The sequence below is a fragment of the Nesoenas mayeri genome (assembly GCF_963082525.1).
Source record: "Nesoenas mayeri genome assembly, chromosome: 3".
NCBI lineage: Eukaryota > Metazoa > Chordata > Aves > Columbiformes > Columbidae > Nesoenas > Nesoenas mayeri.
In genome coordinates, this window is record NC_137544.1 from 77,091,735 (window position 1) to 77,115,099 (window position 23,365).

The following is a 23,365-nucleotide window of genomic DNA, read 5'->3' on the forward strand; positions in this document are numbered from 1 at the left end:
CTGGAATCAGCAGTACGTGTTTTTGTTTATTTCTGTACAATTTCATATGTAGTGATAGTACTGTCAGCACTACTTACAAAATCATGTTGATATCAAAGAAATTGCACCAGCAATCAGCTTGTTTTTTTCTTTACTATATCTTTTAATGTTATTGTAATTTATTTTTACTGTGAAGTCATACTAGAAATGTAGGCATCTTGGTGGTTTCATTGGAAATTTGATGTTTATGGAAGAACATGAAAAGCAAGCAGTCAACAGGGCACTGTTTTGTGTTGTGACTTGACTAAAACAGAAATTATGTCTCCAAATGTCCCTATACATTTAAAGCCATGTGCTGTTCAAAGGAATTTACAAAAGCAGCAAATCTGAAAATAAGGACTGTATGGCATAGACACTGTATAGAATTGTACCTTTATTTTAGTGCAGTTACAAAGATGAATAAGGCGTTGCCACACACAGAAAACAGCCCACTATTTCAGCGACTTTTAAGCATGTCAGGCACTTTAAAAAAAAAAAAAGTCATTACTCCAGCATTTGGAAGATTGTGGAAGTGGCTAGTTTATGCTGTAATGTAAACTACTTATGAAGCTCTTACTTTCGAAGACTTTGCTATTAAAAATACTATAAAAACTTAATGTTTTTCGGAAGCATCTGATTAAAAGCAGTGACGATTGAGCTGTTTCTGGTACACTAAAATTATCGTACATCATTTTTACCCAGAGTGCATGTCTGATACTTCATTCTCTCCGTTTATCATCTTGGCTGTCATTTGTTTTGTTGATTGTAAATCTGTTGATGTAGGACAACTGGAGACTGCTCTGTGAGCTGATAGTGGCAAATAATAACTACTTTGCTTGCAGGATAGTCATGTTACAGGAAATTTAGTGTGGGTTTATCCAGATAGTCCTGATGTGCCTCAAACTCAGCCCAGGAAGAACAGCTGTGAGAATAGTTCAGCCTACATCATTGTCAGGTGATAATGAGAAAGAAACACGGGAGAGCAACATTTTTCTAACACTGGTCAAGTAACTTAACAGATTAATCACTCAAGTCAGGACTCCAACATTTCCCACTGGGCTCTCGCCATTCCTAGAAGCGTGCTAGAAGAACCTTTCTGGCTTTGTGGATCCTTAATAATCTTCCTGCTGATGTTGAAAGTAACTGTACCTACACCTTCACAAAACCTACTGACTCCTATGGCTTGTATCCATAAATCATGGCTCCATTTAACTGTTATTACTGAGAGACAGTGAACATGTTACAGATCTGAGTGACAATCTGTCAGTGGTGTCGCTGCTGTGGATGTTCTATGAAATAGAGGCACTGATCAAATTTATGCTGAAAGTCCACACTAGGCTTGCACTGGTGCCCTTCTGGGAAGAAATTTCATATATAGCACAGACTGTGCAGTGTTAAAATATAAACTAGGTGGGAAAATTGGTGTTGTGCTTTGGGGGAAGCATCTGTGAAACTTCTCAGAATTTAGCTTTTTGTTCAAAGCCTAAACGAATGCTCTCAAATTCAATATGAATTAGAGGGGGAAAATCAATATCTGCCAATGTGTCATGCTCCTTTTGTAAGAAGTATAACAGCCGAAATGTATTTGTTCTTGTATTTATGAAACCTTTCAGACTTCCCAACTCTGCTGCAACACTGACATTCAGTACCTTCAATTCTGAAATGTTAGATATGTTTAAAGGATGCAGCAATTTCCCAGCTTGTATGTGATACAGACTGGTGGGGGAAAATGCAGAGTTTGCTGGGAGGCAGAGCACCTGCTTCAGCAGTCCTTGCAAGAAATCCTTCAGACACTATTCTCCATTGCTTCTCTTGCAGGGTCTGTTTCAGTCACATACCAGATTTCCTTCGCTTTCCTCCCCTACCTGGTCTCTCATTGCTAGGGAAGGAAAAAGAGTGGAGAGACGGTAGACGGCTGATGTTGCCTGCAGCAGAGGAACCTTGTGGCATTAAATGTGATGTCAGGTCATCATCATATGTTTTGGCTGCTCTGATGCCTTGAGTCTGGCTGGGAATGCAGGAGACCTATTCTCTTGTACTCTTCAGGTTACTAGTCTTTTAAATTTAAATAGCACCAGAATCAGAGGCAAATATTGTTCTAGTATTTAAGTAGAGTAAAGCAGGGGTTAGAATGGTTTGTCAACTGTACTAAGAGTACCAAATAACTGAGGGATGCACACAAAACAAAGAATTATGGAGTTGTAGCACTCTACAGATCTTGGCTGTCCTGCTTTGAGGTAAATTCTGTAGCAGTTGCTTCCGACTCCAAAGGGTGTTCAGCAGCCAGGAGTTTGATTTGCTCAGCTGTTCCTCTAGGTTGTATTGGTAGTTCAGGAGCACAGCTGGAGTGCTGAATTTCACAATGTTGCCTTTTGGCTGGAGTGGAATAAATTAAGTGCTGGGTAAGCAGAGTAATTTAATTTTTGTTTTGCTCCAGGAGCCATTACACTCTAGCCTTTTATGAACTGAACATGAACATCTGGCTGTGGTAACCAGGGGGTTATAGCCTTGTCTGGAAAGCTTTAGCCTCTGCTGGCCTTTTCAGGAGCTACTTTTTCCACTGACTGCTGCAAGCATTCCACCTACCCTGGCTCAAACAGCATTTTAGTTCAGATGAGGTGTGAGAGCCTTTGAAGGGAATCTCCCAGTTGTCCCGTTTACCCCACTTCTTTTTGCATCATGGAGCAGTCTTGGAGTCCATGGACTGGTTTTCTTTCAGGTGGAGCAAAGTCTGAAGATGTGCTCTAGAGGTGTACCTGAGGGGCTCCAACTACTAACTGGCCTTTGGTCCATGGGGCTACACTAAACCTAGTCTGAAGTGCTGACGTTGGTTGCTCAGTGCTGAACTGTTTTGTTCTGCAGCTGTGTTCCTGTTGGCCTGTGCGGTCAGAAGAGCAGGCACAGCTCTGGGGTACAGCTGCTGCTCCTGTTACTCCAACAGGCTCTTCCACTGTCTGTCCCCAGCCCAATGCCTTCTTACCCAGCCAACCTTGCTTGGGTGTCCAGTTGTACTCTGCACTGGGTTTATCTTTTTGGTTTCCACATCCAGGGCTGAATGGAAGGCAGAAAAGCTTTTGCTCTGTACCACTGACCAGGCAGCACATGGTAAGGGCTAGCTGTTCGACTGCCCAAATGTAACTTGCAGCTCCCTTTTACACATAACTGGGGTGTTAGGACTTGCAAGGAATATCTTCTACTGTGTATCTCTTTGATACTGTTAAATGCTGAATTATTTTATTCTTAATTAAGAGCACATGCATACTCCGGTTACTTGTAGTGCCTTCATTTCTGATCACAGTACCTGTCTTTACATGTCAAATTTGTATATTAATTGGCCTACATGTTCTCCCGCAAGCAATTTTGCAGGAGGCCAATGCTAGTAATTGGGCTGTAGACACCTTGCTTACTAGTCTGTTCTCCAGCTGTATTTTAGTCACGTATTCAAGCTCTGCATTAGACTGCTTGCATTCTAGCCTTTGTAGCATTGCTTTAGCTAATGCAATTCTCTCTGTCCTGGCAAATGAGTGATACAATGTGAACATGGCAATGTCTAAGTTATTAATGTGCAGGGCATGTGAAGAAGGAATATTTTGTTTTATTTACAGAAATAAAAAAAAGGAACACCTTATAAGATCATCAGACCTTTGGTTTAAAATTACCACATGGGGTACATGTTTGTAATTCATAATTCCATTTTGAAGTTCTCGGTCATAGTATATTTTGGAGACCAAAAGCATAGATAGTTTGAGAAAAGGTAAGTTTCTGGTGGATAGATGTGCACCAGTTGGTGATTTCCCTGTGTCCCCCCCTGCCCTCCCAAGCAGTGCGGTGATCTGGGAGTAGTGTCTTGCATAGGAAGTCTTTCAGTTGACAAACATCAGAGTCAAAGGTTCAGGACCAATATCAAGGTAAATGAGCACCTCACACCTTGGTTCTTAGTCAGTTATTTAAAGGCCTGCTGCCATGTGCGGTTGGAGGCAGACTGCTAGAACACAGGTCTTTGGATCTGAAGCTCGGACTTTTTCAGTTCTTACAAAAGTGGTAGCAGTATCTTTACTGAGTATACAAAACTACTCTCTTCAAAAGAATAAAACCAATATCAGAATATGTAAAAGGTAGAGGGGTAGCCAGATGTTCTCATATGATCAATTAAAAATTATGGAAATTGCTACCCTTGCTCAAAGCTATTACAAAACGTGATCTTTGGAGGCAGTGCAGTTCTCCAACTGCTGTCAGTTTAGTTGAGAACAGCAGTTACTCATCATCTTTCAGACCTGTACCCTAGGTTGGCTTCAAACTGAGTGGGATGTCTGAAGTGCACCAGACAGTAACAGATTGAGATGGAGGGTAATTTAAGAGTTGACTCTTGGTGTCTGGTAGCAACAGAATAAAGTGAAATAAAGGGCTGGTAAAGAGAATTAAGCTTTGTGTGTGACGGAGGGAGGTATCAGATGGTGTGTGGTTTCTTTCAGTGTCTCAGTCTGTCAATGAGCTCTGGGATCCTGTGAAGGTCCTTTCCATGTTGAAATAATGTGCTGGCTGTCCCAAGCATTTAGGGCTTTTCTGTCTCTAATGCTTTTCCTCATCTCCTTTGCTGCAGCTCAGGTTTGTTACTGAGGACTCAAGTTCTGAGGAGAGGTGAAAAGTATTGTATTACTGCTTTCTTTGCACCTTCCTGATATGTAACAGTACTGGAAGTTACTCCCCTCAGCCTTTGTCTCCACTAGATTGAGTAACCCTGCTTATAGTTGTCTTTTTAATGTGCCCTGTTTTCTTGACTTGTGATCATTTCCATTACCTCTGCTTGATCCAGGTCTCTCTTGAGTTGCGGCACTGAAAGCTGGACTGAGATGAGCCTTATTTGCATGGTTCCCTCCTCTGCAGCTGGCACTGAGGTGCATTAGTCTCTCCATGCACTGTAGACATCAGCCAGGTCAAACCAAGGGGTCTCCTTTCCGGGAGATGAATGTGAAAACCAAGTGCTGCAGTGTTCAGCTCAGTGGTGGTCGAGTGTCTTGAGATGTAGCCCCTAACCACAATGCTGAAAGGGCAAACCATCATTTAGAGCTGAGAGATGACGAGCAGATATGGCCAGCAATAGTACTTATAAAATGCCAGTGAAACAAATTATTTAGAAACGTCTGTTAGTAGAAACTAATTGAATTCTGTGTAGACTGGAATGTAGAAAGTAGGATGCAGCCAAGAATTAATGAGAGAGAGACTGAAGTTGGCACGTGGATCCCCTCATCTGCTTTCCTTCTCAAAATAGCCTGTTTCTAGGGCCAGGATGGGTAGGACTGGAACAGTGAAACAACTGGACACACAAACACAGAGAGAGCATAATTAAGTCAAAGAACAATGACAACCTTGTTGAACGGCTGTAGAGAATTGCCACAACTCCTGCTTTGGTAATGCAGGAAGCCTGAGAGTGAATGGTTTGAGTAAAAGGAGGTGTTTCCATGTGTTTTGTCATTCAGTGGTCATTGGTCACAATCCAACACTTAGTTTTCTGTTGTAACAGTGGCTGTGTTCGAAATTCCACAAGAAATGTGAATTCTGATATGTTTTTTCTGGTCAAAGTATGGGTTTGGAAGTCTCATCTGGGCCCAAATTCTGTTTTCCTTGTGGTGACAGGGAAGGATACATCTGTTCAGCTGTGGTCCCTGAGAAACTCCTTGCAGATGTGGTTCACCTCCACTGCTGAAAAAGTGTTTCTCCTTTGCAGGAAGAGTACACGCACGTGTATATGTGGCTATTGGGGCAAGGCCTGGACCCTGCAGTAACTTGGGTGGTAATCATTTCAGCTAGAGCCTTCTGGCAGCATTTCGTGCCCTAATAATTAACAAAAACAAAATGAGTTTAACTACCTTGGAAGGGTCTGCTTGCCTAGTGAGAAGATCTAGTACATTCTGTGTCTTCATTCTACCCCGTCCTCACAAAAGCAAAAGGGAGATCAATATTATTGATAGATTATTGTACAAATGAATAATTTCACTAAAATGGCAAATGTAAACAACCTGTTTTCTTATAACTCCTTTGAGGATAAAGAAAGAAAATAAGCAGTGAAAAGACCGCACAGAAGGATGTTATTCTGATGGTAACATGTTGTATTGAAAATGTTAGAAGGAAAGGAACACTAATAATGCAAAATTGTAGACAACATGAGGAAAGTACTGAACTGTCAAGGTTTTCCATTTGTTGGCTAGCTCAAAACTCTCTAATTTCAGTCATGTATTGATAAAAGGTATTCTGTCTTGGACCAGCCAGACTTCTTCTCTGTCATTTATGTGATTTTGCCAGTATACTGACACTATGGAGAATATACGTACTGGAAATAATATTTTGTAATTTGAACTCTGTAGAAAACTTTGTTTTCTGCAGAGGAACAGCAAAAAAATAACAACTGATTTATAGAGAAAAGTGTTTAAGAGATCTATAGTTATGATAGAGTCAAAGCAATCTCTTTAGGTCGGTTGTTATCTTTTGAAGTTGAAAGTAAATAATTTTGTTGGATGATAAAGTAAGCCTAATTCAGGAGAGCCTGGAATGAGAGAACTCTTTACTATAATTGCACATGGATTTTTCTGCTGAAATATATTGCTGAGATATCGTCTGTGATTCTTCAGTTCTTGAGCTAATTACAATGAAGTTTTATAAAATGTCAGACTTTAAGTGTGTAGCTACCATCTAAGATTGTCTTAAAACTGGAATTGTGAAGAGTACGTGTTTTCTTAGCTTGTCCTAGAGTAACAGTTTGAAAAGAAAAGAGCACAGATGATAACTTTGAGTCAGTTCTTCGGAACCTCACCAATTAAAACTCTGAAAATGCTGGGAAGCCTGCAGATTTGTCCTTGTCATAGAAGAAAGTAGCTTAACATCCTGGTTATCTGATAGGTTCCATTGTAGTCTTAGTACTTCATCCTTGAGCAAAACAGACATATATTTTATCAAAAGGGAAACAACTGTCTCTGATGTGGATTTGACTTCTTGTTGATTGACCTTTTTTCTTCTTCAGGTAAAATGGAACCTTTTTGTCATTTAAGTAACTTTTGTTTTGTTTTGTTTTATTTTCTAGCTGATAAATTTAGACGGAAACTGGAAGAACTGGAGAAAGAGAAGAATTCTTTAAAATTTCAGCTTCCTTCAAGGCATCCTTCAGTTAGCAGTTTTTTGCATAGGTTCATTACCCAAGTTCAAGCAGCATTGCACTGGGCTGCTGAACATCGGTAAGTTTGTTAATTTCTTATTATGTAAAATGATGCTTCTGTTTTCCTCAAAATACAGAATACAATTTAAGAATAAATTTTGAACAATTTTAATAAGAGTTTTAAGGACCTTCTAATATATCAGTGTGGAGCTTGTTTATGGAAACCCTCCCTTTTTTTTCTTTCTTCAATTCTTTTAGAATTGCCCTAAAAACATTGATTGTGATGAACTGGTGAGTTAAATGGAACTTTTCTCACTGATGTCGACTGGGAATGAGACTGAATCCTTGACACGGCAGCTTGAGCATACAACGGCAAGGCAGCTTCAGAAACAGTTCCCCATGGAGTTAATTCTGATGCTCCTTTTCAGGCAATGAAAAGATATTTAAATATAAACTAAAAGCAGATTCTTTTTTTATATGAATAGATCTTTTGGAGCTTCCTTTTATGCATCTTTTGTTGGGTGGCAGTAATGTGCTCAGCGCTGTACAAAGTAACAAAAATAAATTCTCAGCCTTCTCTTGAAGGGATTAAAATCTTCAAAGATTGGGGGAATGTGAGATATGTTGGGTGACCCAAGGGAGGTAGTTAGCTTAGGAAGCAAAACTTGTCTCTACTTCTAGGTTTGTCTTCAGCTATGTCACTGGTTAATGTTGTTAGAAGTAAGAATTCTTCATAGGTATTAGAAACTATTCTCAAATATAATAGCACAAATGAAAGAAGGAAAACCTTTTGTTTTCTGGCACCTTGTACATGTAAAGGATGCAGTGTACATTTGGGTGTAATTTTTGACAGACATGAAGATTATATAAAATCAGTACAGACAGTAGGATTTTATTGTGAAATTTGAGACTTTTAAGGGTATTTTAGCCTCTCTTTGTAGTATTTAGTAATGACGCAGGTTTAAAACAAACCACACTTCTTCAGAGCTGTTTCCTTCTACCTCCTGAGGCCCTAAGAGGCTGTTTTACTGTTCCTTAAAGATTACAACATTCTGTGTTTTGTCATTAACACACATTTGATCTCTGCATTTATTTGTAATAAAGATTTCGGTTTTAGTGATGGTGTTGTCTTAGTGTTGTAGAAACTATGTCACTAAAGCATCCTTGTCTGTTTATTTATATATAATATATTTATATTTATATTTATATTTATATTTATATTAATATGTATATGTATATTTATATTTATATTTATATTTATATTTATATTTATATAATATATATAGTCTGCTTATGTATATATAATGTATTTTCATATATAAAATATATGTCTCATATAATACATACATTTATGAAAGGTTCCTGTCCTTCGGATGATTATATCTGTAACTCTTCTCTTTGCACAGATCTGAGAGCAGTGCCATTCTTCAGGGTCAGATGAATATCTTCTTCATTTTTCTGTCTTGGCCACACTCCTTTTTTTGAGCTTGACTTTGACTGTTGTTGTTGTGACACCTATTCTTTTTCTTACTTGATTCTTGTAGCTTTTCACACTGCTTTGACTGTGGTCTGACTCTCTTCTTGATGCAGCAAAAGGATACACTTGGTCTTCAATGGATGTTTAAAATCTTTCTGTTCCAATAGTATTTTTAAGCAGTACAGGGTGGAAAACATAACCACTTCTTCAAGGGAAACTTGTAGGCTTCAGTTTTTATTTTCATTTTGAATCAGGAAAAAAACCAATATACCCAAGATTTCTTTTTTGACCTGGAAAGTTAAAAATACAATCAGACTAGCCACAGAAGACCAAATCATTGCAGTTTTACTGTAGTTAAACCAGTCGCATCTTTTTGCAAATAAAGAACTTTTTTAATGAAAAGTGTGCATAGCAGAATATTTTTTTTACTACATGAGACTGGAATTCATACCCCAGTTTTGTTTGACTTAAATTATGGGGTGAATTTTTAGGTGAATGCATTTGGTGTCAACACAGGATATTTGGGGCAGGTGGTAGGAGCCAGATTTGGTTATGTTTAGCTTAGGAACAATGCTGTGTTTGTGCAATCACCCACGTTTGGTTTGATCAGAGAGATCTTGTTTCTGTTTCCTTGGTACCAAGTAGACAGATCCCATGTATTAATACATGGGATTTCCAAGGAGGTTCTGAGAATAACCCATGTTTATCGTGGAATGTTTCCAAAGTTTTCACTAGCTACTCAGGAGCTTCTAATGCATACAGCTCTCAGAAAGACACAGCCTTGCTAAAAGAAGGCAGCTTCAGGGCTGCTGGGCAGTGTGGTTGGGTGGAGCTGCAGCAACCTATAATGATTGTGAAGCACATATGCAGTGATGGCCTAGCACCTCCTGACACAGGTGTCTATTTGATCTGTGTTGTTATTACAGAAACACAGTTACACTGTCTTTATGTCTATTTTGTTGGAGTATTAATACTATCTGGTTTAGTTCCAGGATTTATTTTGCTTTTTCAGTACATTCTTAAGCCCACAGAGGGAGTAATGCATGTGTGTCTTCTGATGGTCCTGTAGAAGAGATGAGAACCTCTTGTTCTACACACTTGTTAAACAGCTGTGCATGGAGATCATAATTGTGTGATTAATCATGCCTAAACCAGACTTGTGATGCATGTTTTGTATGTGGCATGGACCTGTTTGCTTTGTAAGATTACAGTTGGAAATCATGGTTCAAACACATGCTTTGTTTGAGACAGTATTTTTTTAAAAATAAGATATCGAATAGCATCTGTACCCTTTATGTGGAAATGCACCAACTTGTCTCTAGAGATGGACAGAAATGCAGTTGGCCTTGTAAGCTCACATGCCCTTATGCAGAAACATGCAGGACAAAATCAGTTTGCATTGTTTGCAGGTGCATTTTGAGAGGCTGATTATAGACTTGACACTTAATGTAATGCACTGATTACCTTGGGGTCCAATCATGCAGAGATTTACAGCTGAGGGTTGTACCGACCACTGTGAGGAATCCCACTGACTGTGATTTGGAAAGAACTTGCTATGCAAGGGTGAAGTAAGATTTGGCATTGTGGAGCAAACACTCCAGATGATCTCTAAATGTAATCTCTTAAAGCTGACAGAAGCTGCAAATATGGCTTTGGCAAATTTCTAAACTTCTGTCTGAGAGTGATTTTTTTTTTTTTTTTTTCCTTTCCTTTCCTGTATTGATAGAAATGACATGCCTTAGTTTTGTCTCTTTCAAGGCAGTGATGGATAAATTTCTGAAATATGAAAAATCTGGGGGAAGCCTGAAGCTGTACAAGTTTTCCTTTTTCCTTCTTCAGTGTGTTGCAAAAACAGTGTAAATGTTTGAGGTAATAGAGGAAGATATGCCAAGGAAAAATCTCTTGTTCTCTAACTGTATCCGTTTACAGTGTAATCATGTTATCATTCTGGTGATGGAGTGTTATGACTCTGAAGGTAACATTGTAGCATTCTGATCTGCTTAATCTTTGAGATGTTGATACTCAGTGATAATTCTAATTTTTAACTTTTTTTTTTTTTCCTCCAAATGGTTAGACATGAAGAAACACAGCTTTGGCATGAAAACGAACACAAACTTTTGAGATCCGCTTACCAGGAGAGAATGCAGGTTTCAGCCACGAAACGAAACCAGCTTTTTCAAGAAAAGAAATGGTTGCAGGTAACAGGACTGCAAAGTTGCCTATAAAAAACAGTGCTGTGGGGGGAAAGCTTGTAAGCTGTCACACAGAATTAAATAAATTTATTCTAATAGTGACTTTGCTTCTGTGCAGCAATTATAGCCTTGGCTGTAGTCCAGTTGATAATCTAAGTGATGATTGGAGATGGCAGCCACAGGAGTTGTGTTAATCTCATTACAGAGAAGCAGAACTGGGAGGCTCGGTGGCTTGTGTTTGTGCTTTTAACTTCACTCATTATCTTTTTAAGTGTGCTCTTTATGTTCTAATTTGCCATTTTAATATTTCTCTGCTCTTCAGAAGTTTTGATTCAAAGACAAAAAGTTTCCATCCTTTTCTGGTTAGCATTGACTAGAAATACATGATTTCCTAGCTTTTGTTCCTGAAAGATGATTGATGCATTTCATAAGGATGAAGGAATCATCATGGAGGAGTCAGCATTTGCCAACAATAACTGTACAGTGACACGTGATGTCACAATGTGGTAATTTGGCAAATGGAATGTTTTTAAGATGGCTTCTCTCCAATTAGAAATCTGTGAGCCTTTTAAGCAAAATTTAGCTCTTTCTTTTCACTGTCCTTCAAAAATCTCAGTTTACTGTCCAGTACAAGTCTTTGTTCCACCTCCTTTTCAGCCTGGGTGATCACATTTGGCAATATGACACTTTGGAGAGCTAATAGGTCTGGTTTTCTTCTTTTGTGGTCTTGTCTTGAAATCTCATTATTTTTGATGCTTTTCTTCCTTTGGTGGATCTGATAGTATAATCATCTGTGTGTTTATGTACACAGAAATGTATCTATAAAACTCAGAAAGAAATACAGAAAAGCATCTTAAATGGCTATTGCAAAATCTTAGGTGAAGAAATGTCTTCTATATCCTAGACATTGCCTTTGTATTGTTTAGATTTATTTCATCAACATTTAAGAGGAGACATAGTGTAGTTCGACATTCAGTGTTCAGAAAACTATTTTTGATAATCTAGACATCCAGGCAGTCACCTCAGGATATTCACGTGAAAACTCCTGTACTTAAAACTCCAAGCCAGTTAATGATCTTATATGTGCTTCAGGTAAATCTTTATTTCCATGTAGTTATACTAGAGACAAATTAAACACATCATTGTACAAGCACAAAATTGATGAGCATTTGATCAAAATTATAATGAATTTGAGCTTCTGGAGAAGCTTCACCTCTAATGTTTGGTGGTTTCCAGCATCTCTTAAGGATTGCTCCTGCCCAAAATCTCACATGATCTGAAGTCATTTTTTCCTCAGCCCTTCACTGATTTTCATTTTCCTTCTACTCTCTCTCCTGTTGGTTCCACGTTTGTCTTGAGGGATTTGAAAGCCTGTGACAGTATCTAAAATTTACCTTATTAATGTTTCTACTGCAATCTATGCTTCCTGTAGAACACTAGCCTATAAGTGAAGCTGGAGGTTGACAATCGGTACTTGATTCGCCATTGTGTTAGAAATCTCAGCTTAAACTCAAATCCACAGAATAAGACTCCAGCTTATGTTTAGTGAGCTGAATATCATATGTTGCTCCATGCTAAAACTTTAAGTCCTTTTTATCTGTCCCTGGAGGCTGACCAAGAGCACATTAAAGGCTTCTTGGCATTTCTGGAGAAGAATGCGGAAGAATTCCAGTTTACTGACTAAAATTTCCATTCTCCCAAGAATACTTGTGAGCTATTCCTGAGCAGAACAGCTTTGTCTCTATGAAAGCAGATTGTGTGCTTCTGCTATCTATTTATGTTGTAAAAACATTTCAGTACTAAAAGTGTGTTTATAAAACCAAATTCTGTTCATCTCCCTTTCTGTTCCCATGCAGGTTCCTTTATTGCAGTGATTGCAATTACTACATTTTCACAGAATATGAAGGTCTTTGTATTAAGTAGGGCCTATTAAGATTTTGGCAGTGTTCCCAAACCAGTAATACAGAGACAGAATTGTCCTTTGTGCGTACTAAAAGCCTAATTTGAGATTGAAAGAAACAAAACTGATGTTTTTGGCCTGCTGACCTTTCTGTCCTTGGCAAATGCCTGTGGGTTGAAACACGGGCCACTGTGTTCTCTTGTCACTAAATCTAAAACCAAAAAAGGAGGAAAATATTTGACGAATGTAGTGCACAGCTCTAATATAAATTGAAAATTCTGAGCCAGTCAACCTTTCAACATGCAAGGACCGTTTCTTTTTTTAAATGATGCTCAGGGAGCTTGTTGTGGTGCAGCAAACCTGAAAATGTTTGTTAACAAAACGAGCATTAGTGAAGTAAACTTAAATTACATTAAGAACATTAAAAAAATGTTAAGGTTTCAAAGTGAAACACTCAAAAAGCAAAGAAGTGGTGAAGTCACTTATCTGTGCATAGTATGTGTGTTTTATGAGAATCTTTAATTGTATGAGCATGCCATTTTTTTTTTCCTGGATCTCTGTCTCCTACATTGCTGAAGATGGAAAATGCTTGTTCAGCTATTCAGAATACTGTTTTAATCTTAATTACTCGGTATTCGGCCCCAGAACTCTTCTACCATATGCCACTCTAACCCTCTTTTGGATGCAGATTTATTAATTTACGAGTGGGCTCTTTTTATAGCATTAATCAACATGGCATCTGAGTGATTCAAAACCATTTAATTTTATCTCCATAACATCACTTTGGGTGAAGAGATATTCTTACTGCCATTTAACAGATAGAGGGTGAAGCAGTGAATTACCCTAAAAAGCAATATGGTCGTGCCTAATGGTCTAATGTCGGTTTTGTAATGCCTAGTTATTTACATGAAAAAGGTGTGTGTGTGTGTGGGTTTATTATTATTATTTTTAAATACATTTTTATTTTTAGCTGGACTGAATGTGGTCAGAGCATGGAATTATATGCTATGATTTCTGTTGAGAGTCTATAGATAGTACTTGACAGACCTCTGTTGTTGGTTGTATGGAAAATGGTAAACATTCAATATGTGGCTCAAAATGTGCTTTAAACATTGACACTGTAAAAAATGTAGAATCAAATTCTCCAGTATGGCATTCAACTACTTTGACAGCAAGTAGTTCTCCTTTAGGGTTTTTGTTTTGTTTTGTTTTGTGTTTGTTTTCTTTCTTTTTTCTTTTTTTAAATTCACTTTTCAAGTTCTGGGACAAATGAGCCAAGGGCAGTATATTAAATAGCTTTATTAGCTCTGCAACCTAGACTCCTTCATGAGGTGCTCATTCCTTGGGTGTAAGGTATCTGTTGAGTTTTCAACTAAAAATTAGAAAATGCTTTTGAAAGAAACATCAGTATTTTAAAGCATAGGCTTTGAACCTCTGGCAAGATAAGTGCAACTGAGGTTGAAGCTCTGGTTATTTTAAGTCAAGGGAAGGATTTTGTACTTTTAATTAAAATTAGATATTAGTAATCAAAAGGACTAGCCAGACAGTCAGTGATTTACCACTTGCATCCTGTGCCTGATGTTGGGTTGGAAACCTAGAGGAACTATTGCAGGGACATTAGATGGTTGATCACTTTAGCTGCCAGTCTGTAACAAGAGTGTTTGCTGTCATTGTTGACTGTGATGTTGGTTTTTTTGGTGTGGTGTGGTTTGTTGTTGTTGTTTGGTGGGGTTTTTTTTTGGGGGGGGAGGGGGGGTGAGTAAACAAGGGGGAAGTTTTTAACTTGGGAAATACCCATGTGTTTTAAAGGTAAAAGGTGGCTGAGAGTTGGTGTTGGAAAAAGGAACCTGAAATGTGGTGTTGAAATGGAGGTGGGGAGTTTCTGACTGTGGAAGCACTAGTTTCTAAATACAACAAACCTAAGAATTTTTGTGTGTCAGCAAAATAATGTCTTCTCATTTTATGTTGTGCTAAATTGGACAACCTTAATTCATGCCACTTCTGAGACTTGTACTGCATTTTTCTAGGGGCAGGGGGGTTTATCTAACAGGGTTCAGAGTAAACTTCGTTTTCTGTTCTCTACAGAAAGAAATTGAAGACCTCCGAGCGAGACTGACCATATTAGAAGAAAAAGATCAACAGCTAAGAAGAGAAATTGAAGAGCAAGACAGGCTTATTCAGTCACAAGACTGTGAACTGACGGCTTTACTTGGCTGCATTTCTTTGAGAGAACTACAGGAAATAAGCAAGGCTGTGCATGACACTTTAGCATCCTCTGACCAAATTCCGTTCAGTCTGGATCTTCCAGGGACAATAAAGAGGTATTGAAATTTCAATATGTTGTCAGTGATGTAGAGTCTTGTATTTTCCCAGTGTACTGTTGAACTGACTGTCAGTAGTTTTCTATGTAATTGTGCCAGCTAATTAGCTGGATTCAGACACTTTAAAATTTTCTAAGAACAGTTGAAGTTCTAATATTAATATACTTGCTCAGGAAGGAAGACTTTGAAGTTATTTGAAGGTCTTGCACTTAATAGTTCTAATGGTAAAAAGCCACCTAGAGAAACAATGTGTATCCATCAGCTGTTCATACCTATCACCAGTTTCACTTTTTTCTCGTTAACTGGTGGAATTTTTTCTCCATTTTGGTAAAACAGTAATTACAACATGTTTCTCACAACCTGAAAGTGTGTACCAGGCACCGTCCAAATAAACATTGGAGACGCTTCTTGCTTCAGTGAACTTCCAATTGTAATAAAGTCCAATGTGATGAGTCAGTGGACTTGAGGTAGCGGAGGAAGGGATATAGTGTGGAGACTTTTGCGACACCTACAGTTAAATGCACAGCGTCTGGTTCCTTTAAATGAAAAAGTAGCTAATCTTGGTAACCTTTTGGAAATAACCGCATCTTTATTTACAAAAGCAATAGAAGTGCTTCAGGGCCTGAACTGTACTGGCAGTCAATGGGACGTTAATGATGGAACTTTGAAAGTGCTACTGCTGCACCAGAACAAAATAAAGTTCCTGTTTGTCCTAACTTGCATTTCTTCCAGATAAGCAATAACTATGTTGCTTGCATTTTTTTCTCCCTTCGGGTTTATTGGATTTAGTCTGGTTATATTAACATTCATGAGAAATTGGTGCTCATGTGTGCTAATTTATACACTTTTTTTAAAAAGTCAGCAGAAGCTTTCACAGAGGACATATTCCTCTCTTCTGAGGTTTGTTTAAAATTTTAAATAAGGTTATAGAAATTAAGTTTATTTTGTTTTAATGGTATTCTGTGATTCTATGATTCTGTGATCTTACACCTGTGTTTCTGTGATTGAGGAATAAAAGGTCTCAAGCAGTCTGTCTGAGAACCTGTGCTTTGATGTGAGTTTTCATTTAGTTTTGGATTTGCTTACTAAAGAATATTCAGATTTATTTTTTTTTTTTTCTCTCACATTGCTGATGCAACATTTGAGTTGCACTTTTTGGGAATTTTTTTAAAGGTGAGTTAAATTAGTATTGACTCTGGAGGAACTTGCTCCCATTTCTTCACTCATCAGCACCATGAATAACACAGTCAATTGAGGGAATATGGGCATTCATTATTTGAACTGGGTTCAGAACTTTCATGAAGATTTAGAATTAATTTCTTTCCTTTCTGTTCATTTTTACAAGATGCATTGAATGGAACTTTCCTGTTTTAGTTTTGTTTGTTGATCAAACCTTGTGTCACCAGGGCCCATGATCAAGTGCTTACGCTCTCTTCACCATAGCTGCAGTTCCCCTGTTGCAAGTGGGGACAAATAAATGCTGGTTTGAGCTGCACAAGTAAGCACACTTAAGCAGGCATCTGTGACAGTCTTTGGGAACAGTTTAAATCTCCTATGTCAGTTTGTAGTTGTGTGCTCTTGTCAAATTCCAAAACCTTTTCTGACCAGAATTAATGGCAATGGTGTAGATGCCCACCTATGGCATCGTCATGTGGTGGTGAGAGTCCGTGGTTCAGGAAGTGAACGTTTAGGTCATCTGCAGCCTGTCTGGATCTGAGCCTACAGTCTCAGAGCAAGCTCTTACCTGCCAAGGATTTCAGTGTCCTGGCAGGGAGTATGCTCCATCACAGTTCTTAAGCTGGGCCTAAATGTATACAGGAATGCAAAAGCAGAAATCTGTGAAAAGGCCAGAAGGCTAACGGCAAGAGGAGATCAGATGCAGGAAGAGTGACAGTGGAGAGGATTAATAGTTGTAGCACTCAGCTGACATGAGAGAGAGACCTGGTGGTCACAGTTGTTGAGGGAGTTGGCAATTGTCCATTGATGAAGTGCTAGATTTTTGTTTGTTTGTTTGTTTGTTTTTTTTGTTTGCCTTCTCTTCCCAACTTAAAAGCAAAGTGGCAGGAACGTCTCACAAGCTGGCTGATGCAGACTTTCAAAACAGCAAGGTACCACTGCCTATTCAGCAACTTCTCCCAGCAGGAGATGATGTCTCTTTCTGAATTAAAAACACCTTGTAGGTGTTCTCTTTACATGATGTGGCTTCTTGGTCTCGTAAATCCCATTCAGAATCTGCTCAAGTTTGTATATGCTGTGCCTGCTGCTTTATTGAAAAATGTACAAGCTGCTTGGGAGCACAGACTGAAATCTCCAGTCCAGCTGTGTGACTCAACCACTTGACTTTATCATCTGCCTCCTGTCTTGCCTTTAGTTCTCAAATCTCTTCCGCTCAAACCACTTGCTGCTTTGGGTGGCTGATAGCATCCCCAGAGCTGTGCTTGTGTGATGGTCAGCAGGCACATTTCCAGCATGGGTTCCATGCCACTTCGTGCTTTGAGGGCAGGCTATATATCCAGAAGGGCTGAGGGGAATAATATCCTTCTACAATGGTTGTGGTTAATTAACAATGCAAATTAAGGTCACTGTTAAACTGAAGAGAGTCATGAGTGTCTTCCTTTTCAAGCTGTGCAGTCCATCATACCTTACGTACAGTGATCTTACGTCTGCATCCAGTCATGTTCTCTTCTATCTTTCTGTAAGATGAAAAAGCAGAAAGCAGATAGTAAGACATCTTGTGTGTACATACTTCCCATGTGCCTATGGGCATCCCCTTCATTGTCTCACAATTATAGAATAATTTAGGAGGTCATCTTGTCAAAACCCTGCTCAAAGCAGAGCCGCAATTCCCAAGTGAGATCAGCTTGCTCAGGGCCCTATCTGTCTGAGTTTTGCATATCTTCAAGGATGGAGATTTTGAGCCTTGCTAGGCGTCCTGCATGTCACCACTCTTGCTGTGAAATGTTTTTTCTCTTATCTAGCCAGAATTTCCCTCATTGCAACTTGCATTGGCTTATCTTAAATCAGTACTTCTTGTGAAAGGCAATTGTACAATGAGGTAACAGCTTAAAATACTTGATGGAGCCAATTCAGCATATTGGTTTTAAATCCCAAAGTCTAGGGATATTTAATGTGAAAGAGATTTTTCTGGAAATGTACACTTTATTTTATGAGTTATTGCAGAGAAAATAAAATAAGTCTTCTAAAGGCTGTCTGTGTGAGAAATGAAGTTATTACTCATGCATATACACTAAAGATCAGTGCTTATGTAGAAAGTAATTCATTATTGATGGGCTGTAAATGACAAGCTTCTGGGTATTGGATTGCAAAATAGTGGGTATTGGATTGCAAGATACTATGTATTTATTCTAACTGTATTGTGCTAGTCAGTGAAGTACTGCTATAATGTGCTTTTGCATAATTATTTATTGGGTACATGAATTGCGTTCAGCACTGGAACAACATGGCTGATTCGAAGCATCTCCTAAGACAATCTGTGCTATAATGGATCATATTGAGTGGCTTGCAGCTCACTATAAAATACAAATTATTTTGCTTTTCTTGGTCTAAATGCCATTAAATAGCAACTTATTAAAGCAAACTTCAGGGAACATGAGAGAACATCTTAAATGAAGAATAATTGCCTAGATAGAAGTATGCAGAAGCAAGAGAGCAAGTCAGTGTAACGCTGGGCTGAGCATTGTTTCTAAGCGTATTTTTCTTGTCAAACATTGTTATTTTCAGGAAGATTAATAACTCTTTGTTTTGTTTATCTTTGGTATGTGGTGTTCTTTCTGAAAACAAAAAAAATCGTCAGTAATTATAGAATGTTTTAAATTTGAAGAACTGAGAAATATTGCCCTGCGCCCTTTCTTCAGGGCTGTTGGAAATTGAGGTTAAAACCTGCCTATTCATCTGCAAATAGATACGCTAGCTTGTGTTTTGATATTGTATTCTCATGGAGGTTTAGATCACAGAATGTGGTCATTTTGCCCATCCAGACGGGCCTACTTGTTCTTGGTAAACTGAAGGATGTAATCATTATTATAAAACGAGGAAAATGCAATGCAGAAGCTCAGTTTGCTTGCATTGAGGTTGCATGGAGATGTGTTTAAAAGGTGAGAGCAGCTGGTGTTGTGTGCCCCACCATGTGTCTGTGTTTTAACTAAACATGGCATATTGAAATCAGAGTAAAATAGGTCTGAGTGTTTCAGTGTGAACTACTTACTCTGGAGACTGCAAAAGGTACCAAAATATATAATTTCCTTATCTTCTACTGAAGAGGACACCATTTCAGGAATATGTTTTTAACTAGTGATTCTTCTGATTATAAAATAAGACTGTGTTAATTATTCAACTTATTCTTTTCAGTACCTGTTGTTTCCTTTTCTGTTTATTTTCATTTCACAATGAAAACTGGGGAAGTCTGTTATACTTCTGTTCATATTCAGTTTCACTTAGCATTTTCTCTTCTGGTTTTATCTCTATCTACATATGCATGTGACTGTACAGCATATCATCCTTAAAATAAACTGCACAGTTCTGTCTGGACTATTGTCTGAGAACTGAATGCTGGTTGAAAGAGATTAAATATCTTTGAGCACTCCACCTCTTCTTCCACTCTTCCCATGAAACAATTTTTAATTAGTAAGAATTTGTTCCACAGTAGGTATGGGGGTTCTTCCGAAGACAGGGACATTCTCTATTCCTTTATATTAGTTATTATAGTGCTGTCATGGCCAGTGGTGCAAGGAACTGAACTTGAAGCTTTATGCAACCAGTTGACTCTGCTTTAGTGATGCCTGGAGCTCATCTAACAAAGATTAATTCAAAGTGAAATACAAATGCTCATGGGGTTGAAAACCTTATTAGTTGGAATATACTCAAAGCATTCAGCAACTTCAGTTGAGGCCAAAGCATTTTAAAGCAAATAAAGGTGTTCCCTTTTTTTTTTTTTTTTTAGAGATGTTTGTTTAATTAGGAAAAAATGGAAAAAAATACTTATACATAGTTTCACATATAAACTTAGGAAAAGTGCCATTCAGAATGGGCTGTCATGTACTGTCATTAGGAGAGACTGATTTGTACATGTACAGTTGTCCTTCAAATTATATGTCCACATGAATTTTCAAGTCAAATTAGCAGCTAGGAAGCTATGTGAAATTACTGAAGAAGTGCAAATGCAGCCTTATTTATTCACATCAGCCTTTCAACAAAAATCTTAGCTTTAAAGAATTGTATTTAGAAGCAGCAAAACAAATTGCACCCTATTGTTTCAAAAAGATATCTGTTGTTTGCTACATAACATGCAGTCTATCCAGGAAAGACCTTTTAAAATACATTGTTTGAGGTTTTCTTTGGCTATTTCCATGAAAATGCGTACTTATCAAAAATATCCCCTAGAAATAAAAGGATAGCACAAATACAAAGAGCAGATGGGTGAAATGGCTTTATAGCATCAATAAATTTCTACTACAGTGCCCAGGCTGCTGATGTTCCTGACTTTTTGCTGGGCCTGTGTGTGAGAGGGCAGAGAACTGAACTGTACTTTTAATGGGAGTCTTTACCTTCTGAGTTTGCTTCTTGGGTATTTGGGTTGTTGTGAGATTTTCTGCTGTCTGCACTTTCTCCTGATTTCACAACCTTAGTAGTACTTAATTACAAATAGAAACTGACGTTGGTAGGTAGGTTAGAGGCAAAATAATTTAAACTTTTAAAAAGATCTTCCTGAATATTTTCAGGAGAGACTCCTATGCTGTGTTATGAGTTGGACCAGTATTTGCCTTACTGCCTTGACTTAGAGCCCTTTCATGCTTCTCTGTTTGTGTTTTGTTTTGTTTTGTGTTTTGTGGTTTTGTTTGTTTGTTGTTTTGTTTTGTTTTGGTTTTTTTTTTTTTTGGAAAAAAAAAAAAAGAAGCTTAATGCAGATTTTTAAAACTGTGTTAGGACACATGTCTCCATGCTACAAGAGATGAACCAAAATACAATTATGGGGTTAAAATACAGCCAATACTACTGCTGCTACTAGAGCTAGGTATACTAAGGATGATATACTGCCTTGTTTTTTTTTTTTCAATTGTAGTTCTTTTGTTTAGTGATCCATTGATCCATTTTATTCTGCATGCTACAGCTTCACCAAACTTGCAGGAGTGGGCATGCAGCAGAGGAGCAGAGCCAGAGAGTTTATTCCTCTGCACCTGGGGAGGGCTCTGCCCTGCAAATTCCCTGGCCCTCCTGCCCTCAGAGTGACTGGCCGCACAGCCAGCTTCCTCTGCCACATGGGGCTTCTTGAGGGGAACTCCAGGTTTTGTGTCAAATGTCATAAACCAGCCTGAGCTTTGCTAATAAAATTGTCTCATTTTTCAGCTAATCCCATGGCCAGGTTTGTGCTTTGAGGAGGTCATTGTCTCAGCTTTGTCCAAGAAGTTGGCTGCAAGCTTTTGTGAGAGGCTAAGACAAGTCATAGGTGAAAGGAGAGGTCTGCCTCTTCCTTTGTGATCTGACCGATTAGGAGGCTCAGCTTTCTTTTTGTAGATAGGTAGGTATTTTCCTCTCTATTTTGTCTACCTAGGATTAATTTTGTTCCGTTGTTCTCTCTAGGATTGAAGGGTAGACTCCTTGGGCAAGTGGTTTTGTTTATCTGGGGTTTTTTGTTTGTTTTTCACTTGTTGGAGCAACTCTAGAGGAAACTGTCTACTGAAATACTGTCATGCTGTACAATGAGTTTCAGCACACGAACTGAATGTACTTCTTGCAAAGGTGCAAAGGTTATTGGGGAAGAGCTGCCAGAGTTTGAAATTGTGTCAGAGCACTTTTTGATTGAGTTGCCTGTGTCTGAGCTGAGTCCTTTATTCTGTGACTTGGCAGTTCGTAGTGACTCTGATCCTATTGGGGCTGGTGGGGACCCCCTGTTGAAGGGGGGAAAAAGAGCTTCTGCGAAGTCTGGCTCTGCACCACAGGCACTGTCATTCCTTGGGAAGAACAGGAGAGGGTGGAAACACAGCAGGGAAAGGAGAGAGAAAGTCTTCCAACTTGGAGGACAGAGCCACTGCTAGTAACCTGAAATACTTTTGAGCAATCTTGGAGGCAGTTTTTTGTCTTCTCAAGGAGCATTATAGAAGGAAAAAGTCACAGCACAAAGATGAGTACTATCTGCCTGAGTGCCTGCGTGTGCATGGTAATGAGGAATCTGGTTTTCCCAGCTGAGCATCTGGTTCCCACTGCCTGCCTAAACAGCATCCAGTGGGATGTAGCAGCCTATGAAGTCTAGGCCATGTTTGTGCTGATTCCTCTGGGTATGCACACAATGAGATTTATTTCTCTTTAGGGGAAAAATGACCAGCTGTCCCAATCATTGCATGATACTGAATTCATTTGTATATGATAAAGAGAAACAACTATCAATGATATCCAGAGACAGACCCTTTTGGTCAGTGTAGTACAATGGCTGTTAGGAGAATAATTGCAGATGCTGTGAGCACGCTTTAGTTTTTGAGCACTCCAGACAGATGTAGCAGAAGAATGGGGATCTCTTAACACATCAGAAAATCTGGGCACAGTGTTTGGATGCACTGAACTGCTACTGCAGAGAGCTGTTTGATTGTGCCTTTGTTTTCAATCTGATGCTCCTGTTTCAAGTAGCATCTGGAACAACAACTGCCACAACCACTCTGCAGCAGCAGCTGACGCAAGAGCGGTGGGGAAATACAGCATCATGCAAAAGGTTGGTTGAAACAGGCAGCCAGTTCGTTTGTCTGAATGGTATGTTATAGGACCAGAAGATTTCTCAATACCTGACAATGAAAATTCAGCTTGGATTCATTGTTAAAGATGCTAGCAGCATCTTCAAGTTTCTGTTGGAGTGATTTTTATCTGAAAAAAAAAACAACAACCAACTACCATACTACACAGACTGAGGTGCTGCTTCAGTCCTCCTATTGTAAGCATTAAAAAAAAAAATAAAATCCTTATTAATCATTCTTACAAAAAATTGTGAAATGTCATCTAATGCCCTGATTTTTCTGCAAGCCACTTGTAACTGGGGCTAGTGTCTGGCAGCACTGCAGGACATCAGGGTCGTCTCAGTTTAGAGTTCTTGTGTATGTAAGAGCTTCTCGGCAGGATGATGAGCTATTATAGTCCACGTAGTCCGGGTATAACTCTTTGAGAGTCAACAAAGACAGGTGCAGTAACCCAGCAATCCATGTGTCAATGGGAAACGTTTTTGGTAAGCTGAAGTCATACAAAGACATTGGGAAAAAGTGTACTTGTAGTTCTGCCTCTTGATAAACACTGAGTGGAGGGGGAGCACAT

General features: G+C 38.7%; 1 protein-coding gene across 1 annotated transcript in view; it reads left to right on the forward strand.

The window, feature by feature from the left end:
• The window catches only part of DISC1 (DISC1 scaffold protein), a gene marked incomplete at its 3' end in the record, with an annotated part of 181,905 nt that overhangs the window by 34,549 nt on the left and 123,991 nt on the right, over nucleotides 1-23,365 (forward strand). The window contains exons 3-5 of the mRNA XM_080341259.1: nucleotides 7,094-7,244; nucleotides 10,717-10,840; nucleotides 14,820-15,055. Of these exons, the coding sequence (XP_080197385.1) occupies nucleotides 7,094-7,244; nucleotides 10,717-10,840; nucleotides 14,820-15,055 (511 nt within the window). The remainder of the gene's footprint in view (nucleotides 1-7,093; nucleotides 7,245-10,716; nucleotides 10,841-14,819; nucleotides 15,056-23,365) is intronic.